This window comes from Tursiops truncatus, chromosome 20, assembly GCF_011762595.2.
Source record: "Tursiops truncatus isolate mTurTru1 chromosome 20, mTurTru1.mat.Y, whole genome shotgun sequence".
Classification (NCBI taxonomy): domain Eukaryota; kingdom Metazoa; phylum Chordata; class Mammalia; order Artiodactyla; family Delphinidae; genus Tursiops; species Tursiops truncatus.
The window spans coordinates 46,276,610-46,296,752 of record NC_047053.1 but is presented as its reverse complement, the minus strand read 5'-3'; the positions used below and the strand labels follow the sequence as shown (position 1 = coordinate 46,296,752).

At 65.0% G+C, this 20,143-nt stretch overlaps 1 protein-coding gene across 1 annotated transcript; it reads right to left on the bottom strand.

Annotated features, from left to right (window-relative positions):
* Positions 1-1,144: 1,144 nt before the first annotated feature.
* On the bottom strand, positions 1,145-19,909 carry FASN (fatty acid synthase). The gene is made up of 42 exons (XM_033846484.2): positions 19,726-19,909; positions 17,651-17,788; positions 16,707-16,859; positions 15,328-15,501; positions 14,912-15,112; positions 14,676-14,798; positions 14,476-14,591; positions 14,251-14,385; positions 13,135-13,597; positions 12,862-13,049; positions 12,584-12,773; positions 11,827-11,921; positions 11,560-11,694; positions 11,252-11,455; positions 11,018-11,133; positions 10,610-10,782; positions 10,346-10,537; positions 10,184-10,264; positions 9,883-10,068; positions 9,519-9,698; positions 9,239-9,442; positions 8,297-8,601; positions 7,625-8,017; positions 7,378-7,542; positions 7,163-7,281; positions 6,919-7,073; positions 6,561-6,764; positions 6,237-6,387; positions 5,972-6,150; positions 5,767-5,886; positions 5,448-5,570; positions 5,115-5,338; positions 4,835-5,036; positions 4,548-4,699; positions 4,344-4,435; positions 3,984-4,135; positions 3,645-3,890; positions 3,214-3,402; positions 2,704-2,934; positions 2,371-2,591; positions 2,185-2,283; positions 1,145-2,089 (listed from the first exon to the last, which is right to left on the bottom strand). The coding sequence occupies exons 2-42, from the start codon at positions 17,775-17,777 to the stop codon at positions 1,700-1,702; spliced, it is 7,548 nt and encodes a 2,515-aa protein (XP_033702375.1). The 5' UTR covers positions 17,778-17,788; positions 19,726-19,909; the 3' UTR covers positions 1,145-1,699.
* Between the last annotated feature and the right edge of the window lie 234 nt (positions 19,910-20,143).

Genomic DNA, 20,143 nt, shown 5'->3' with positions numbered 1-20,143 from the left:
AGCTCTGTTATAGGAGCACGGGTTCTCATGTCCTTTGGATTAGTTGACACTTTTATCATTATGAAATGATCCTTTATATCTAACCTATTCTTTGCTCTGAAACCTACTTTTTCCGATATTAACATACCTGCTCCAGAAACTTTTTCACACTATGTTCTGATACATGTTGTAGCATGTTATCAGAACTTCATTCCTTTTTAAGGCTGAATAATACCCATTATGTGGGCAGACCACATTTGTATACTCATTCATCTGTTCACAGACTCTTGGATTATTTCCACCTCTCGGCTGTTGTAGATGAGTAACACTTCTTGTTATGAGCATTGGCGTACAAGTATCTGAGTCCGTTTCCAATTCTTTTGAGTTATACCTAGGAGTGGAATTACTGGCTCACATGGTAATTCTACGTTGAACTTTCTGAGGAACATATAAGGGCCCCCGGATGTTCTGGGTTCAACACATCCTTCTAGAAGTCTAGCAGTGGGCCTGCTCCCCCGGCCCCAGATTCAGTCCTGGCCCAGTGCAGGGCCCACCTCTCTCCCTGCTCCCATCTCACCTCTGCTGTTGGCCCAGAAGCTTCCAGCCCAGTGCGTCCACCTCATCCCTTGGCTTGGCGAGGTTCAGATGCTCAGGGGCCTCCCTGCCCCACTACTTCCTTCCATGCAGCCTTCATTCCTTCTGCCTAAACCTGTGTGGTCAGTCTTCCGTTGGACTAGGCCAGTTAAGCACACACTCACCTAGGTGTTGCTGTGAAGGTATTTGGTCCGTGCGCTTCACGTCTACGATCAGGTGACTTCAAATAAAAGTTTACTCTCAATAATGTGGGTGGGCATCCTCCACTCAGTTGAGGCCCAGGAGAGAAAACCTGAGGTTTCCCTGAGGGATAAGGAAATCTGGCAAGGGTACCCTAGGGGGTACCCCACGATTATGCCAGTGGATCATAAGACGGCATACCTGTCTCCTCCTGGTCAAGCTTCCCTGATAGAGGGGCCCCTGCCTCAAGGTGTCCAGCCTGCTTTCAGGAGCCAGGCGTTGCCCCCTCCCTCCAGCAGGGAGCAGAGGGTGGTCCCTTCCGGGCCACCAGGACTTGGCCAGGACAGTGCAGGCTCACAGGGCTGGTCAGGAAGAAAGGATGCCCAGAGGCCAGAGCGCACGTGCGGTTTAATCGTGGGGAGGCTCCAGAGGAGACAACATTTCTACGAGGTTGGTGTAAAAATGAAACAGTATCCAGACATGGTTCTTTACACAGACAATTACAGTAAATTTCAAAATCCAAGCAGCAGTTTGAATGTTGTTTCTTGAAAAATGAACACAGACGAACAGGGTGGGTGCCCAGTGCCCGGGGCTGCTCCGCTCCACTGCCGGCATCATGGGGCCCCGGCCTGGCTACCGTGCGCCGGCCTCACAGGTGGACCAACCGGCGTCTCCCTGGCGACCCAATAAATAGGAGAATCCAAACGGAGAAACGACAAATGGACCCGCGTGGCAGAGCCCGCGCGATTCAGGAAGCTTGGCCTGGCTGGCGGCTCGGCCGACTCTTCACAGACCGGGCAGGTCTCCGAGTTGGCGGCGCGGGTCCCAGCCCCGCGCCCGGGGCAGCTGGGATGGGGGTGGGAGCGGGGAGGGCGCTGGTCCTACTGGTGGCTGCACGTGGGGTGCGGGGCCGGCGGGGTGGGCCCCGCATGCAGGAGCCTCCGGCCTAGCCCTCCCGCACGCTGACCCGGGGCTCGGCCAGGGAGCTGTGGATGATGCTGAGGATGGATTCCAGCCCGCTGCCCTCCAGCAGCGTGCGGTGGTCACCCTCGATGACGTGCACGGACACCTTGCCGTCGCACACCTGGGACAGGTTGTAGTCGGCGCCCAGGTCCTCGCCGTAGGTGCCGCCTGTCTTGGCGCGCAGCAGTGTCACGTTGCCATGGTAGGTGGCCTGCGGCGTGTACTTCTCGGCCGCCCGCAGCTTCTGGTAGAAGGAGCGCGCCGCGAAGCGGACGGCATGGCGGTCCAGGCCCGCATGGCTCTGTGCGATCAGCTCCACGGCGGCTGCCACGCGCTCCTCCAGGCCCTCGAGGGGCAGTAGCGCCTCCAGCACCTGGAGGACAGACAGGACGATGAGTGGCGCCAAGCACGTGAATGGGGGGCAGGGGTGTCGGGAGGCCTCTGGCCGCGCGGTATCTGCAGACTCACCCTGCCGTGCTCCGCGTCAGTGAACTGCTGTACGAAGAAGCACATGGCCTCGGCCTCGGCCTCGGCCTCGCAGCCAGGGGTCATCTTGGCGCGGTAGCTCTGCAAAGGGAGGAGGGGCTGCTGCAGTGGCGGCACAAGGGGCTGGGACTCCAGACCCGGCCCCAGGGGCGCCGTTGCCGTCCTCACCTGCGTGTAGGCCAACACGTAGGTGTGCGAGCCATCGAACAGGAAGAGGCTATTGTTCGTGGGGCCGGCGCTCTGCTGTGCCTGCAGCTGTGAGCACATCTCAAAGGCCACGCAGGCCCCATAGGAGTAGCCAGCGATGCGGTAGGGCCCCTCTGGCTGCACCTGCCTGATGCACTCGATGTAGTAGGCGGCCAGGCTCTGGATGCTGTCCAGGGGCGCAGCTGCAGGGACAGCGTGAGGCTTAGCCCTTGTCTGGACGTGCACGTCACCCTCAACCCACTGGGGGACGGAGGAGGCCCGCTGTGGGGACAGCTCCGCAGGACCCTGACATACCTCCCGTGCACTGCAGGCCGTAGGTGGGAATGCTGAGCTTGGCAGCCAGGCTGTGGAACACCGTGATGGAGCCCTCGATGGGGTGCACCAGGAATAGGGGCCGCTCGGAGCTCTGCACAGAGTTGAGTGGAGCCAAGGTCGGGCCCTCAGGGTTCACCAGCAGGGTGCTCAGGTTCAGCTGGGCCTGCTGCCGGGCAGGGCTGTCCTCCTTGGGTGTGGGGGCCACCAGCTCTGTGAAGAGGGGCAGATGCCAGGGAGGGCCGGGGCCACATGGGGTCCCCTGCTACAATCCCCCAGCATGCACACATATACACGCACACACCTGACTGGGGCTGCTGGTGGCTAGGGTAGGAGGTGGATGGGGGCACTGGGCTCCCACTGAGGGCTCTCAGGACGGGGCCAGATGGACGAGCCCTGACCTGGGTGGGGGCAGGTGGGTCCAGGCTGCTCACAGGCCAGCAGCACTGAGAAGACCTGTGCTGTTTCGGGGATACCCCCCTCCACACCTACCATCAGCTGTGCCAGCCTGCGAGGAAAGTTCCTGCAGCTTCCGGAGCGTGAGCTGCTGGATTTCCCGCATGGACAGCACCCGGTCATGCTCTCGCTCCAGCGTCTGGCGCACCTCCACGGCCATGAGTGAGTCTAGGCCCAGGTCTGCCAGTGAGCTGTCCAAGTTGACAGTGGCCAAGTCACGGATGCCTGGGGAGAGGCGCTCAGTTGGCAATGGGGGATGGGCCTTGGTGGGTACTGTGCCCTGATGGCTGGGTCTTCCCAAACCATCATCACTATGGTCATGGCACACAGCACCCACCCAGCTCTGCACAGACCACCTGTGTCTCTCCCTCCATGAGCAAGCCGGCATGCCCCCTTCTGCAGCCAGGGAGACCAGACTCAGGGGAGCTGAGTGTCTGCCAGTTGGGGGGTGCAGGGTGCTCCCTCACCCAGGATGTGAGCCACAGCCTTCACCAGGTCCTGCTGGCTGCTGCCGTCACCATGGGCTGCGGCCTTCTTCTCCGCCAGCACAAAGCTGCTCAGGACGGGGTGGGGCTGGTTCAGGAAGAGGTCCAGCACCTCCATGCAGGAGATGATGCGTTGGGGCAGCGTCCCGCCAATGACTATGTCGTTGGTACCCATGGTCTCCAGCACGACGCCCACATCGCCAATTGCACCCCACTGCACGGCGAGGCCTGCGGGTGAGGGAGGGTGGGGGGCTGGGGTGAGAAGGGGCATAAGTGAGGGTGGCACCGCAGGAGTGGAGGAGGAGGGGCGGGCGGACCCACCTGGGAGGCCGTCATGCCGGCGTTTCTCACATATGCGCTCCATGGCGGAGTTGGCGAACCCGTAGTTGGTCTGGCTGGCGTTGCCACGCCCGCAGCTCACCGAGGAGAAGACCACGAAGTAGTCCAGCTCGGGGCATGCCTCCCGGGTCACCCTGTGGGTTCTTGAGTCACCCCCAGCCGGCCTCCCCAGCCCACCGGCCGACATGCCCAGGATCCCTGGCTCGCCTGCCAAACCGCCTCCACTGTCCCGGACCCTTGGTTCAGACCCCGGCAGAGGCCTGTGGCCTGGTCTCTGGACAGCAGTGTGAGGGTCGTGCGGGGGAGGGCTGGGAGAAGGAGAGAGAGAAGGGAGGAGCCCACCTGTCCAAGTTCAGGGTGCCATTGTACTTGGGTTTGTTGACGTCCTGGAAGAACTCAGGGGTCTGGTTCTCCAGCATGGCGTCTCTCAGGACCTGGGGTGAGGGGATCTTAGCACCTGCCTCTGCCCCAGGGCTTCGGAGGGCTTGCTTGGGGCGGGGGGCTTCCCTGGGCAGCTGGCTGCAGCCCCTTTAGAGCCGTCCTCACCATGGCCAAGTTGAAGACGCCGCCTACAGGCCCAAGCTGGGTGGCCTCAGTGATGAGGCTCCGGGCACCATCCAGCGAGCTGGCGTTGCTGGTGGACACCAGGACCTGCACACCCTGGCGTCTCCACTCACGGACCTGCCTGGCCTGGTAGCCTGCGGGACACAGATGGTGGGGATGGGCAAATCAGGGCTCTGGCCCTAGGCCCAGGCGCCCGGAGGGCAGCAGGACGGGGAGCTGACTGAGGCCTCTCCCACCGCCCCACCCTCGTGCTCCCTGGGGCCGGTCACCTGTGCGGATCCCGGAGCGGGAGGTCAGCACCAGCTTCTGGGCCCCTCGCAGCATGAGCCACTGGGACAGCTCTAGGCCGAAGCCACCCAGGCCCCCCGTGATGATGTAGGTCTTGTGGGCTGGGCAGTAGGTCTTGGACAAGGCCGCCATCAGGGTGGGCTTGGTCCCTTGCAGCACCGCCTCCTGCTCTTCCTCGCGTACCTGCAGCCCAGGTAGCACCGCTGTTCACACAGTGCCGGCAGGGGCCGGAGCTGGGGGTGCCTGGGGTGCCCTACTCACCTGGAGGACCACTTTGCCGATGTGTTTGCCCTGGGCCATGTAGCGGAAGGCGTCCTCCACCTGGGTCTTGGGGAACACGGTGCACTTGAGGGGCTGCACCACACCGTCCCGGATGCCTGCCTGCAGCAGCGCCGACACCTCCTGCCAGGTGGCGCTGTCGTCATCAAAGATTGCATCCAGCAGGATCCCGTGGAAAGTCACGTTCTTCAGGAAGATGGCCATGCCTGGACAGGTGGGCAGGTGGCGGCCTCACTACTCAGCTGACAGCCCACCCTGTGGACCCCTGCCCTGCCCAACAGCCCCCTGCCCACCCGGCCTGCTGCCCAGCCTCACCCAGGGGATGGTTGTTGGAAAGGTCAAATTTGCCAATTTCCAGGAATCGACCATGCTGGGCCAGGCACCGCACGCTGGCCTGCAGCTTCTCTTCCGCCAGGGAATTCAGGACGAGGTCAACACCTTGGGGTGGGGGGGCAAGAGGGGTCCTCACAGTCAAGACCACTGCCCAGCCAACGTGGCACAAGTCCAGAAGGCCAGACCCTGTCCCCGCCTGGGCCGGTGTCTCCTCCAGCTTGGCCGGAGAGGGGGGGATGGGAGGAAGAGGGGGCTGAGAATATGGGTGGATGGCGGTTGGCTAGTGATGGGAGCCACTCACCCTTCCCGGCCGTGTGCCAAAGCACGTGCTGCTCAAAGGACGTGTCCCGGGAGTTGGCAAAGCTGGCTTCGTTGAGCTGTGGGAACCTGGCCTGGAGGTATGCCCGCTTTTCAGCTGACCCTGGTGGGGAGAGACGCTGCTAGTAAGTCTGGGCTTCAGGCGTTGGAGGGGCAGTCCTGGGCTCTGGGAAGGGCTGTAGGCTTACCCACAGTGGTGAAGACGCGGCAGCCCAGGCTGAGAGCGATGGCGATGGCGGCCTGACCCACACCGCCCGAGCCCGAGTGGATGAGCACTGTCTCCCCAGGCTGCATGCGTCCGCGTACTACCAACGCGTAATAGGCTGTGGCATAGACGACGGGCACTGAAGCTGCCTCCTCCAGGGTCCTATGGGCACAGCGCAGGGGTCAGCTCTGGCCTGATCCCTGGCCACATCCATGTTGGGCCCCAGGTCACAGCCCTGACCGACTCACCAGTTGGAAGGCACGTCCCACAGGAAGTCTTGAGACACCAGAATGGAGGTGGCCAGGCCTTCGGCGGGCACCAGCCCCATCACACGCTTGCCTCTGGCATCTCGGCCGGAGAACTCCATGCCCAGCATGCAGTCTCGAGCGACCCATTTTCCTGGGGGCAGATGGTGGGTGAGCCCCTTACCTCCCCAGGAGGACCCCAGTGTGTGAGCTTGGGCTCGAGGAGCCTCCCAGGTTCCTGAGCATTGTGGGGTGAGGACCCCCCTCTTCCCAGGTCCTGGCCCCAAGGGTCTTTGTTCTGGTCCCCCCACCGTGTGCTGCCTGTACCTGGGATGGCGTCAGGGGACAGCTTGCCCGTGGCCAGCATGATGTCTCGGAAGTTGAGGGAGGCATAATAGATGGTGCAGAGCTGGACTCCAGGGCCAGTGGGCTGGGCGTGGCGCAGAGGAGAGCAGACCCAGCGGATGGAGGAGAGGTCCCCTCGGGTGAGGATGTTTATGAAGGCATGCTCTGTCTGCTCCTCTGGCCGGTCTGTGGGTGACAGAAAGTGGAGCTGCCACAGGGTCACACGCAGCCCTGGGCTGGGCAGGGCTTCCAGCCAGGGTCCCCCTGCCCTCTCCTTCTCAGCCCACCCAGCTGCGAGGTGAGGAGACTGGGGGGGCAGGGTGGCACATTGGGCGCTCACCCTTTTCCAGTGGGAAGTGGCGGAACGCCCCCCAGGCCCCGTCCCGGTAGACGTTCATCACCAGGTCCCCCTGTAGCACCTTCTGCAGCTCCAAGGAGTTTGGGTCCATCTCAGGGGTGGGGGACGTGCTACTGAGGTTGGACACCAGGACGCACCTATGGGCAGCCAGACAGGTGAGGGGAAGCTGGGGGGGGGGGGGTTGGAGGGGAGGAGCAAGGGGCATGCAGCTCAGTGGGCATCTCACCGAATCCGGTGCCCGCCGGGCTCTTTTCGGAGACAGTTCACCATGCCCACGACACCTGAGGTGGTGCAGCCGACGGCCATGAGCCACACGGGCCGGGACGAGGAGTCAGCCAGGATGTTCTGTAGAACGAGGGAGGGGTTGGCTTCTGGGGGCTCCCCAGGCCCCAGCGTTGGAGCTGCATTAGCCAGGCCTGGCCAGGGCTGGGAGGGACTGACCTTCAGTGAGTCGACCCATCTGAAGCTGGCGTCCTCCACGGACAGGAAGACTGGGCTATCCTGCGGGGCTGGCCGGCGGCACAGGAAGAGCACAGAGCCGTAGAAGGACCTCTTCAGGGCCACCAGGTGCAGGGATGCCCCGGTAAATAGGCTCTCCCACTCGTCCTGTGCGTTGGGGGGTCAGTGCTCGGCAGCCTCCTGGCCCCTCCCCATCCCGGCCCCTCCCCATCCCGGCCCCGCCCCGCACCTGGCTCAGGAGGTGCTGCCCCCCTTGATGTGACTCAGAGCAGGTGAGAAAGGCGACAGTCTCCCCCAGGGAGTAACCTCCGAGCAGCGTGTGCAGCAGCAGGAAGCCTCCCTCCTTCAGGGTAGCCGCCATGTTGCCAACGGCCGTGGCCGGGTCACCAAGGGTGGCCAGGGCACAGTTGCACACCAGGAGGTCAGCCCTGCTCAGGCTGCTGGGGGCCGGGTCCACAGGGTCCCACTGGCCTTGGGTCAGGTCGAGCTGCTGCAGCTTGGCTTGGGTCGCCTCCAGGGCCTGGGGGTGGCGGTCAGTGGCTATGTAGTCCAGCTGCATCAGGGGCTGGGTGTTAAGCAGCGCCGGGATGCGGGAATAGAGTCGGCCGTCACCGGCCAGCACCTGGGGTGGAAGAGCTCCTTGGATCAGCTGCCGCGGGGCAGGCGCACCCACCCCCTCAGCTGGGTGTCTCCCAGAAAGGCCCACCCACCAACTCCGCTGAGGCCACGGGCCAGCGCTGCCCTGTCCACAGCACCCGCAGAGCCCACCTCCAGCCCCTTCTCTGTGCCCCTTCCCCTTCAGTGTGCGGGCGGCCTCGCTTCAGAGGGGCCCCGGCCCTCCTGGTGTTCAGGGCTGCCTGCGTCTGGGTCCACAGTGCTTGCCTCTGCGCCCAGCACCCACCTCCACCACCTTCATTCTGAGGCTGGCCGTGTTCTCCAGGGCGGTGTCCACGCACGCCTTCAGTGCTGGGGAGTCGAGGAGGCCGCTGAGCAGGGGGTCGTCACACAGCAGGGGCCTCTCCTGGGCCAGGACCTGGCCCAGTTCCTGCTGTAGGTTCCCATTGAGTTGCAGTTGGCAGGCAGCGGCCAGCAGCCGAGGCAGGCCCTGCTGTGGGGCCTCCCGGGGAGCCTGGGCACTGTCCAGCCCGGGCACCACCATCTTCAACCCCTGCTGGGCCACCTTCGTCTGCAGTGCCTGTGCCAGCCCTGGGGAGGACAGAGATGGGTGCTAGGGAAGAGCCTCAGCTGGGCTGGGGTTCCTGAAGGTCCCCCAGCAACTGGTGTCTGCCTGGAGCAGGGACTCAGAGGTAAGCAGGACCCACCGCCCGGCTCTGCCCACTGACAGCAAATAGAAGGACGGAGTGGGCAGTCTAGTCCTCCAGGGCTAGAAACTGGCATCAACCATCTGGACCACTGGGCGGGTGAAGGGCTGCTCTGCCTCCCACCCAGGTGTGAGCCCTACAGAGGGTGGATTCTCCAGAGGGTGGGTTCAGTGCCTTGATGGCCCTGCTGCCCCTCCCCAGCTCTCCCCACCCATCAGGTTGGGTGTGAGCCCTGTGTAGGGAGCTGTCTCATGGCATTACGCCTATATGCCTGGCTAGGGGCATAGACAGAAGGGGATAAATCTGTCACCTGTGTGTGCTAGGCCTCCTCTGAAGACATCAGCTCTGGGTTGGGGGAGCCAGGCCTGGGGGCACTCACGAGGGGAAGGCAGATTTGGGCTCCACATGAAGGAGGGGCTGTGACGGGGCGATGAGGGGAGGTGATGAGCTCCCCTTTGCCAGACTGGGCACAGGAACTGGGAGCTGGACCCCGGGATGAAGGGGGTGGGCGCAGGCCTCACCCCTGCACAGCTGCAGCTCCTCCTGCAGGGCCAGGCTCCCAGCCAGGCACCCGCTCTCCACATGCGGCGTGAAGCAGAACTTCTCCAGGACGGGTGCCAGCTGCTCCTGCTGCCGCCGAGGGGCCACCGAGGCGTGGAGCCGCGAGATGTGGACGCTGCCGGCCACGATGCTGTTCAGATACCTGTTCACCACCACGTCGGCCACTGCGGGGACATGCTGGGTAAGTGCGGGCAGCACCTGGCGCAGGGACACAAGTGTGTGGGGCCAGGGCGGGGCTACCTTGTGTCTCGCCTTGCAGCGCGTACAGCTTCTGCCGGTGGGTGGTGGGGTCGATGTGGATGGCGGTGATGCGTGTGGGCAGGCACAGGTTGCGGTGGCCCGGGACCAGGAGGGACATCTGCAGCATGGTGTCCAGGAAGGTCACCCAGTTGTCTTTCCACAGCAGCCGGCCTGTGTTACCTGGGGTGGAGGGACCGTCAGTCGGCCAGGTTGGGTCTCTCCCCCAGTGGGCCCTCTCCTCCATGCGGCCCCCTCACACCCACAACTGCCCTCCCTTCACCCAGCTTGGGCATCTAACGCCGGGCAGCAGGAGTTAGCCCCAAAGCATGTTCCTGAGTATAAAGTGGGGCCCCCTTGCACCCACCTTCGAGGTTGGCCTCGAGGATGCCCTGGAAGTGGGGGCCGTAGTTGTAGCCCCGCAGCCGCAGCTCCTTGTACACGTCGCTCTGGCTCAGGTGGAACGCAGCACTGGGGTCTACAGGTGTGGGGCCCGTGCCATACTGGTTGTCAAAGAGCCTGGGATCGGGGTCCTTCCACTGGTGTATCTGCCCTGTGGGCGGGGGTGGCAGAGGGCCTGAGGGCAAGGCCGGGCTGAGCTGGCAGCCAGGGTCCACCCAGAGACCCCCACCAGGGACTCTGCAGCCTGGGCGGGTGCCCCCGCTCACCGCTCACGATCAGGTTGCCGTTCTCAGACACCTCGAAGGTGCACGAAGCCTCCAGAAGCCGCACTTCCAGGGGCACGGTCCCTGCAGGCAGCAGGGTCAGAGGTCAGCAGCAGAGGTCAGCAGGCGGCACTCCCGCCCCGCATCCCGAGCCGCCGGCCTCACCTGTCTTGGGCAGGATGGTGGCCTGGTGTAGTGTCACGTCCTCGAACACCACAGGCACCTGCTCCATGTTTTGGTCCAGGGCTCGTGCCAGCGTCTTCCAGACCAGGAATAGGTAGCCAGTGGCGGGGAAAATTACGCGGCCGTCGATGCAGTGATCCAACAGGTAGTGGTCAGGGGTCTCAGGGCTGGCATCTGTGGGGCATGGGCCTTAGTGCCAGCGAGCGGGAGGAAGGAGCCGCCCCCGCCTGCCCACACCTCACTCACCGATCTTATAGACAGTGGCAGAGGAGCGGCTCGAGCCGCTGGGGAAGTCCTCCATGGCGGGCACATCCCAAGTCTGGCTGTGGTCCCACCTGATGTGCGGGGAAATGAGGGGGGTCCCCCGGGGGGCCGGGAACTCCACGGGTGGGAACAGACCGTTGGGGTTGATGTCAATGCTGGAGGGTGCAGAGGGGAGATGTGAGCAGCACATTTGACCCCAGGACCACCCTGGGTGGGTACTGCCAACCATTCTCCCCTAAGACCCCAGGGATGACCGAGACGGGGTGGGGTGGGGGCTGCAGTGAGGGTGTGACAGTGGCCCAGCACCCACAGCCCCGCTTCCTGGGGACGATCTCAAGGCCAGCCTATGGCTGAGGGGCTCCCAGCGTCAAGCAGGGCGAGGGGACGCACCCCATCAGGTGGAGCCTGCCCACGTTGCCGAGGAAGAACTCCAGGTTGTCCCTGTGGTCCTTCTTCATCAGCGGGATGACGGTGCAGCTGGACTTGAGGCCTCTCTTCAGGATGGCCTGAGAGGCAGAGACAGGCTGGGCCTCCCTGACTAGCTCCCACCCAACCCCACAAGGCCACACGGAGCCCGACCGCCATCCCTCCCGGACCTGACCATCCTGCCCCCCCAGCACGCACCTGCAGCAGGGCGTGGGGGGCGATCTCCAGCACCACGGCGTGCTCGGGCACGTGCCTCAGTGCCTCCTGGAACAGCACAGGGCTCACCAGGTTGTTAACGTTGTACTCAGCTGAGAACGTGCGGGCCAGGTGGCCCTGCCACTGGGCCTCGGGGATGGAGGTGCTGAGCCAGTACGCGGAGCGGGGCCGTGGCTCCCGGATCACCTGCACACACGGTCAGGCTGGGTCGGCGTGAGGGAGCTTGGGGCCGCCTGCCCGCCCGCCCTCCGGGAGGCCCCCGCCAGGCAGCCCATGGGGCAGCAACCCACCTTCTTGAGTGCCTGCAGCAGCGCAGGGGCGATGGAGTCCATGAAGTAGGAGTGGAACGCTATGCCACCTGTCCGCACCTCCTTGGCAAACACACCCTCCTGCTTCAGCTGCTGCACGAACTCGGACATTGCGGCCTGGGGTGGGGGCGGGGAGGGCGCAGGGGCGCTGGACGAGCAGTCCTAGGCCTGTGCCCCGCTCCCCATGCAGAGCTCACCCTGAGGGATAGGAGGGGACTTGGGGATGAGGCCTCGCCTCCCAGGGCCCACCTGAGGTCCGGAGATGGTCACAGAGTCCTTGGAGTTGTGGCAGGCAGGCACGATACCAGGGGGGCAGCGCCGCTTACACTCTTCCCAGGACAAGCCTGGGGGCAGAGACAGCCTCAGAAGGTGGCCACAGGGAGCCGGCACCCTCACTCAGCCCCTCCCCAGGGGGAGGAAGACGTTGCCGGGGTGGCTCTAACGACAGAGGCGGTGATGACAGCTGCACAGCGGCACCTTTACGAGGCACTTTCACCCCTGCCGTGTCTGATTTCAGGCAGAGGTGTCGTTAATGCTACCCCAGAGGCGGGAGCCAGTTTCGGCTCAGTATTGAGGCCAAAGGCTCCTATGTCTGACCAACCACAGAGGACCTTGGCCTCACTCTCCTGCCAGTCCCTCAGGTTTTCTCGGGTGTCCTTCCGTCCCCAGCCCTGCCTGCCCGAAGTGCGAACAGGCCCACTCCTTCCCCTGCAGCCCCCAGTTAGCTCAGGCTCATGGGAAAACCATGCTGGCCTCTCCTGATGCCCATGGGCAAGTATGCTGAGCACCAAGGCCAGCAGGCTCAGGGGGGCCATACAGGGCACACTGGAGCAGGCTGTCAGGTCGCTCTCACCCTGAAGTGAGGAGGACGGCGGCCGGCGAGTCACCCCAGAACCCTGCCTCTGCCCAGCACCAATGTCGAAAGTGCCAGTATAGACGTCCCCTCCCACGGAGACCCTCAGGCCCATGGGTGGAGTGGGATGGCAGAGCGCAGGGCAACACCTACCCACAGCTGCCATGGCCCCAGGCGGGATGTTGGCCTCCTTGATGCACTGGGCCCTCCAGTAGGCAGCGAGGACAGCCTCCTCCTGAGAGAGGCAGCCGTCGGCGTAGCCGCAGGCCACCTCACCCAGGGAGTGCCCGATGATGCCATCAGGCCGCAGGCCCATGGAGGTCAGCAGGTCTATGAGGGCAATCTGGGGGAACAGGGTGCGTCACGCCAGTCCCGGGGACGCCAGGCTGACCGCCCTGCCGGCCCGCTCACCCCAGACCCCGGGGGTGCACCTGGATGGCAGTGAGGCTCACGAAGGACTGGACGGTGTCATCAAAGGTGGCCTCATCTGTGCTCAGCAACAGGTCCGACACCTGCAGTCCCAAAGGCTTCACGGCCTCGTCTGAGCGCAGGATGGAATCGCGGAAGCTGCCCAGGCGCATGAGGCTCAGCCCCATGCCGCGCCACTGTGCGCCCATCCCTGTCCCAGTGAGAGGCGTCAGGGCAGGGCTGCGCGGCCCTGCCCCCACTGCCCTCGGGGACACCCTGGGGAGCCGGGGGCTCACCGGAGCAGATGAACCAGAGTGGGCGCTTGCCAGCCGGCACCTGGTGCACCTCCTGGTTGCCGCCCTGGCCGCCCAGCACAGCGTAGCCACGGAAGGGCATGGTGGCCGTGGGGGCGGCCGCGATGTCGTTGAGCATGCTCACGAAAGCCAGGTCATGGCTGTGCCGGAGGCCCTGCTCCAGCAGGCCCTGCACGGCCTCAAGGGTGCGCCCGCTGGCCCGCAGCAGACGGGGCAGGGCAGAGTGTGGGGCAGGTGGCGGGGGCGGCTGGGCGTTGGGCCGGAGGATGACATGCACGTTGGAGCCACCGAAGCCGAAGGAGTTGATGCCCACATTGCCCCCAAGAACGGGCAAAGGCCGGTCCACTACCTGCAGCCGCCCGTCTTGCAGCGCTGGGATCTCGGGGTTCGGGCTGTGGAAGTGCAGGTTGGGGGCCCAGACCCCGTGTTCCAGGGACAGCAGCACCTATGGGTGCCTAATGGTCAGTGGGGTGGCCAGCCCCGGGATCCCTGCCCTGCTGGTCAGGGTGGGCTTCAGGTACTTCCCTTCTTGAGGACACTCTGAGGCCACCTGCCCGCTGCAACAGACTTCCTTCCCCCCCAACCTTGCCCAGCCCCAGTGCAGTGGTCTGGTGACCGAGCCGCAGGCCCCTTCCCCTCTCGGCCTTGGGCCTCATCTAGGGTCCCTGCCACCTCCGGACTAATGGCCATGGGGCTAGACACAAAGGTCCCTCAGCCAGACTCCACCCCAGGTCCCAATCTAAGAGCTGCAGACGGGTAGCTACAGTGGCCCAGGAAGCCCAGAGCACCAGGGAGCCTGAGCAGTGCTGACCTGGATGCTCTGGGCTACCAACTGGTCAGCAGGCCACGGGGAAGGGCAGCCCTGGACAGGTGGGGCCGCCCCGCTGCTTCCACCCTCTGGCTTGGTCTCTTGTGGAGCAGTACCGGGCAAGATGTCTGGCCCAGTGGACTAGGGCAGGGAATGGCTACATGCTGGCACCCTGCTGTCTGGGTCTCAGTGGCCCACACCCCACAGCACAGCCTGTGGGGATCCTCCCCCGACCGGGCAGCAGGAAGCTGAGGAGGCAGGGGCAGGATGGCCCCAGACCGCCCGCCTACCTTGATCAGTGCTGCGAGCCCCGAGGCGGGCTCCGCGTGCCCCATGTTTGACTTGGTGGACCCGATCAGCAGGGGGTCCTGGCGGGTGGCACACAGGGCCCGCATGATGCTATTCAGCTCCTGGGGGTCGCCCACCTGTGGGGGACTCAGGGAGGTCAGGACTCCACCCCGGCACCTCTCCGGCATGGGGTGTGGGGTGTGCACACGGCCAGGCAGGGCTCTCACCTTGGTGCCAGTGCCATGGGCTTCGATATACTCCAGGGACTCGGGGGTCAGCCCGGCCGACTCGTACAGGGAGCGGATGAGCTGCTCCTGCACCTCTCCAGAGGGGAAGGTGACGCCTGTGGGCGGGGCCAGGCCTCAGCACACCACCAATCACCTAACCGCCTGCAGCCCCACCCTCACCCTGCCCGGGATGCTCCCACCTTGCTCTTTGAAGCCATCAGTGTTGGTGCCGGCATTGAGGATGGTGGCATACACCCGTCGGGCCAGGGACTTCTTGGTCAGCAAGACGGCCACCACAGCCTCTGCACGGCAGTAGCCGTCCCCTGGGGGCAAAGGGCACCTCAGGCCTAGGAGCTCAGGGCAGAGCTCAGGGGTTGGTGTAGGGTGAAACGGGGGCGGGGGTGCTATCCTGTGCTCCCACGCCCTCCGCCCTCACCTGCTGCATCGAAGGACTTGCAGGAGCCCTCAGGGCTGAGCATGCCCAATTTCATGAACTGCACCGAGGTGTTGGGCTTCAGCAGGATGTTGATGCCACCCACAACGGCCGCGGGGCACTCCCCACTGCGGATGGCCTGGTAGGCGCTCTGCAGGGCCAGCAGGCTGGAGGAGCAGGCTGTGTCCAGGGCAACGCTGGGCCCTGCAGGCAAGGGCACAATGCAGCTGTGGGACTCCCCCAACCTTGGGGCCCTGGCAGCTTTAGCAGGTGCCCTCCATGTGGAGCCTATGATACCAGGACCTCACCCCTGCAGGCCCTCCTCGGAGGGGGGAGGTCAGAGTCTGGAAGGGTCTCAGCTGCCGTCCGGCCCCACCCTGCCCCAGTCCGAGGCCCAGAGGAGCTGTGTGTGCACCCACCTTTGAAGTCGAAGAAGAAGGAGAGGCGGTTGGCCATCATGGCGCGCTGGCAGCCCACCATACTGTAGCCCATGAGGGTCTCAGGGTCTCGACTCAGAGCCTCTGAGGCCTCAGAGCTGCTCACACCCACCCAGACACCGGTGTTCGTCCCACGAAGGGAAGCTGGGTTGATGCCTGTAGGAGACAGAGGTCAGCCCTAGCTGCTGTGACATGCCCAGCCCACCACCCAGCTCTCGCCTCTCAGCCTGGCTCTGGAAGGGACGAGGTGGGCCAGGGAAGAGAGAGCAGAGCCACAGTGGGGCGGCCAGCCCAGGTAGGGCTGAGAACGGATAACCAGGTCACAAGGAACCAGGGCCCAGGCACGGGCGGGGTGCCAGGTGGGGCTCCAGGCTCTGGGTCAGGCAGCGGCCAGAGACAGCCGGAGGTGGGGACAGAGGGCAGCATTGTCCCTAGGCTACTCCCCTGGCCCCTGGTGTTGCTGGCAGGATCTGGTGAGCCCTGAGGGCGGCCTGCCCTGGGCGGGCCAAGATAAGAAGACAGAGAGAGACAAAAGCCGAGTGTCCAGGCTTGGGAAGGAGGGAGGGACACTGGCCGGCCCCTGGGGAGCCGCATCCAAGGTCTCCGGGTGGGGCCTGGGCAGTGGAAAGGTCTCCACTTTCCCCTACCAGGGTCCTCTCACCTCCCCTCCACTCCACCCCAGGCAGCATGTGTCCATAACCCCATCACGCTCAGTGTCAACCCCAGAGACTACTTAGCATCTGCTGCAGGACAAGAAACTGCAAGGCCAGGATACCCACCCTGTCAACCACAGGTGGGAGTAGGCAGGCCCCAGGTTCCCCCTCAGAGCTGAGCTCTCACTGCTCACCTACTGAGGGGCCTCACCCACATGTCAGCCTCCCCTCTCCCACCTGGCAGGACTTCTACGTCCCTGGTGTCCCTGGGACAAGTCTGTGCCCTGGGACAAGGGGCAGCTGGCCTCGAGGCACTTGTCCAAAGCCAGACTTAACCCGGCAGAGAAGAGTGTGGAGGGTAACAGTCGTGGGGCCAGGTCTCGCCTCCTACTCTGCCTGGCACCCTCCCTCGCCCCCAAGATCAGCCATGCAATGGAGAGTGAGGAAACTGGGGCATCAGGACGTGCCTGGGACACCTCTGGTGTGCAGCTGTGAAATGTGGCCTGCCCAAGGCCCATGCCTCCCCAGCCCACTGGCCCCGGCCCAGGACTCCGCTCCCTCAACAGCTCCTATGTTTTGGATGTTTTGTCATGAACACATGTTGCTCTTAGAAGCAAAATGGAGGAACGCTTTCAAGAGGGGCGGCAGGAACCTCAGGGATGGGCCCCCAGAAGTCCCAGGTTGGCTGTCAGCCTCCTGATGACCCACCTCCGTCCACAATGGCCTCATAGGTGACCTCCAGAAGCAAGCGCAGCTGGGGATCCATTGTGTTTGCCTGCTTGGGGTGGACCCCGAAGAACGAGGCGTCAAACTGGGACAGGTCCTTCAGCTTGCCTAACCGCCGGGGCAGGCCATACAGTCCTGTGGAACACACGCAGGTGGAGGGGCCAGCCACGGAACCTCACGGCCCCGAGTGACTGACAGTGGCGTCCCTGTGGCAGCAGGGAGCCAAGGCTCCCCGGGATGGGTGGGCCCACTTCTGAGAGGGGGCCCTAGGGGGAGGCTCACGGGTGGTGTCCCAGAGCACAGCACGGTGGGGGGAGGGCCCCCTCCTCCCACCCACCACTGTCCTGTCCTGGCTGGAGACCCCCTGCGTGGCCTGACACTGGCCCCAGAGGCTGAGGCCAGGCCAGGCTCCGCCACACTGACTCACATCCCGTAGATCAGGAAGAGCCGCTCTGCTGAAGAACCTACTGGGCGTGAGGGAGTCCAACCAGCTTCCTGGGAGAGCCTCATGTCTTATCTGACAGTTTGGGACATGTGGGCCAGCAGTGGCTGGCCAGGCTCTGCAGGGGCCAGGTGGTGGGCAGTGGGGCCACAGGTGCTCACCCACCTGGCCTAGCTCTGGATCTGCCCCCTCGCAGCTTACCCAGCTCATCTGTGAAGTGGGCAAAGACCACGCCCAGGGCCAGCCCTCAGTCTCCTGCGGACTGGAGTTCAGTCCCTAGTCCACTGGCCAGAGGCCCCAGTTTCTCCTTCGCCCTGAGCCTTCTCCTGGCGCCATCTCGCAGGAAGAGCCTGCAGCATGGCCTCACCTTGGGTGACCGTTGGCTCTGCAGGTGGGACGGGAGCTCAGGCCAGAGCAGGCCTGTCCTGGTAGCTTGGAGACTGTGTACCCAGCGGCAGTGAGAGGAGAACCCAGGCCCACTTACCTGCCTTCCACCGCCTGTCATCATCCGTCACCATGTCCACACCACCAATGAGATTGGCCCAGAACTCCTCCAAGTTCTCCGACTCAGGCAGCTTCCCGGACATGCCAGCGATCACCACCTCCTCCATGGCTGCTCTCTCTGCAGGGAGGGTGGTGTGGGGGCCCGGTCACTGGTCAACCTCAGCACCCACACTGCCAGTCTGCAGCCTCACTGGAGGCCCAGCTGCTGCTCCCCCGGCCCTGGCTCCCTGACCCCCCTCCGCCATCTGGCCCACCCAAGGGTCTGAGGGCAGCAGCTCAGAAAGCCCCACAACAAAGATCCACACGGCCAGCTCCTGTGCTGTGTGCCAGCCGGACGGATGCCCTGGGTGAAGTATGTGTACGGTGGTTGGGAGGCGGGGAGTCCACTCCGGTCCAGCCTGCCTGCACCTCTCACTGGCAGTGTTGGGCTCTCTGGGCATTGGCCCTGGCCTGGGGTGACCCCAAAACGGCCCTGCTGCAGTGGTCTCAGGAGGGGGCCTCACAGTGGGAGGCAGGCAGGGCCAACCCAGAGAAGGGCCCAAACCCTTCCTAGGAAAGGGCTGCCTGGCCATCAGCCTATCAAGAGCTGGCCAAGGGAATTTAGCAGGCGAAGGAGAAGGAGCAAACGTGCGGGTGAGAAAGCGCACCCTTGCTGACCGGCCGGCTCTGCACTCAGCACCCCACGCTGTCCTCCATGCTGGGCCCAACGGCTCAGGCACTGAGAGTGCCAAGGCCTGGGGGGCTCTGGGGCAAAATTGGTCCCTGCCCCACAGTGGACAGACCCAGCCTGTATGGCTGCTCCAGCGAGCTCCAACCTGGAGAACTACTCCTAGTCAGGTGCTGGTCAAGTGCTACCCAGACCCACACACCTGCACAGGTTGAGGCCTCAGAGTCCTGCTTGCCAACCTCCACGCAGCCTGCCTGGCCACCCAGACCCAGGTTCCCAAGACGCCAACGAGGGAGCCTAGGCTACCCTGAGGCTGTGGGCTCAGGATGGGGGCTCTTGTACAGCCCTTGAGGAAGGGGGCAAGGCCAGGGTCGATCCTGCACACTTCCACCAAGGCTCCAGGGCCTCATGGCGCTAATGACCGCTAGACTCGCCAACCAGCGGCCCTCCAGCGTCTCTCTGAGCAAAGGAAAGCACAAGCAAGTGGAGAGAGCGTCTTCCTTGGGTGCCCTGATCACCCTGCTGTCCCGGCAGAGAGGGAGCCCCCTCCCCCAGCGCTAAATAAAGAGCCCTTTGCCGGCCCAGAGGCACCAGCTCCCGGGGCGGCTGCTTCTCCAGAAAGCGCCCGCTCTGTTCTCCCCCTACTTGCTATTCACGCGGAGTCCGGCGGGACTAGGCAAGGGGGTGGAGACCCCTGCAGAGCGCACTGTCTCGCATGCGCCGCCGCGAGGCTGTACGGGGCAGGAGCCGGTCTCCCCCCAGAACTTCGGGGGCTCCAAACGGAGCCCACGTGGTGGGGAAGCCGTCCTCATCCGGCCCCGCGCCTCCTCCACCCACCACCCTCCCTTCTTCTTAGGCCCTCCGGTCGGCTGAGACTCTGCTATCCCGCACCCGGAGGTGGGGGGACGCTGCGGATGGAGGGGCTTGGCGGCCCGGCCTGAAACGAGGCCCTTGTGGGCTGCCGGAGCTGGGCGCACACCGGGCGGCTGGGGGCTCCTACAGGCCCTCGAGGGTCCGCAGCCGCCCGGCCCAGCCCAAGACCAAAATGGCTGTTCGCGGCGCTTCTGGGCGTCCGCCCCTCGCCATCCGCCCACCTGCCCCGCCGGGCCTGGGGCATGCCGCGAGGGCCTTTCGCCGCCCGGCCTCGGGCGCCCCGTGGGGCTCGAACATCCATACCGGGGGCTCGGACCCCGAGACCAGGGCAGGCTGTGCGGGGCTACCCCTCGCCACTGGCGCGCCGGACGACGCGCGCCCAAGGCCGGAAGATGCGGGCCGGCGGCGCCCCCTCGAGCCTGACCGCACCACCCCCGCCCCGGCCCCTGCCCGGCCCCAGGACTCCGGTCCCCGGCAACCAACTCCCGACCCCGGCCCGGCCTGGCCGCTCGTACCTGGTCTGGGCGCGGGCGCGGGCGCGGGCGGTGGCGTGGGCGGCGGAGGGAGAGCGAGGATGGAGCGCGCGGCGGAGGGGAGGCCGGGCCGCTTCCGTCTCTCTGGCTCCCTCTAGGCCCGCGCCGGCGCTATTTAACCGCTGCCGTCCCCGCGCGGACACGCCACATGGGCTGACAGCTTGGCTGCGCCGCCCAGGCCAATGAGCGTCAGGGCTGCGCCCCGGGACCAGGCGCGCCGCCGCCAGTGGGGTGATGCCGCGCGCCGCCGCCGGACGCCGGGACTCTGCGCGGGGGCGCGCCAGGGGGGCGCCGGGCTGGGGGCCCCGGGACTCGGGGGGCGCTGGGGCGGGGCGCAGCGTCACCCCCGCCCCACGACTTCCCTTCCGCGCCCCACGCCTCCCGGGGCCGCCCCCACCCA

Coding starts and splice junctions, on each gene's coding strand:
- FASN (XM_033846484.2), bottom strand. CDS start 17,777: ATGGAGGAGGTGGTGATCGCTGGCATGTCCGGGAAGCTGCCTGAGTCG. Junction 4,700..4,834: donor CCGCTCCGGGATCCGCACAG/GTGACCGGCCCC, acceptor TGTGTCCCGCAG/GCTACCAGGCCAGGCAGGTC. Junction 2,284..2,370: donor ACGTGTTGGCCTACACGCAG/GTGAGGACGGCA, acceptor CTCCCTTTGCAG/AGCTACCGCGCCAAGATGAC.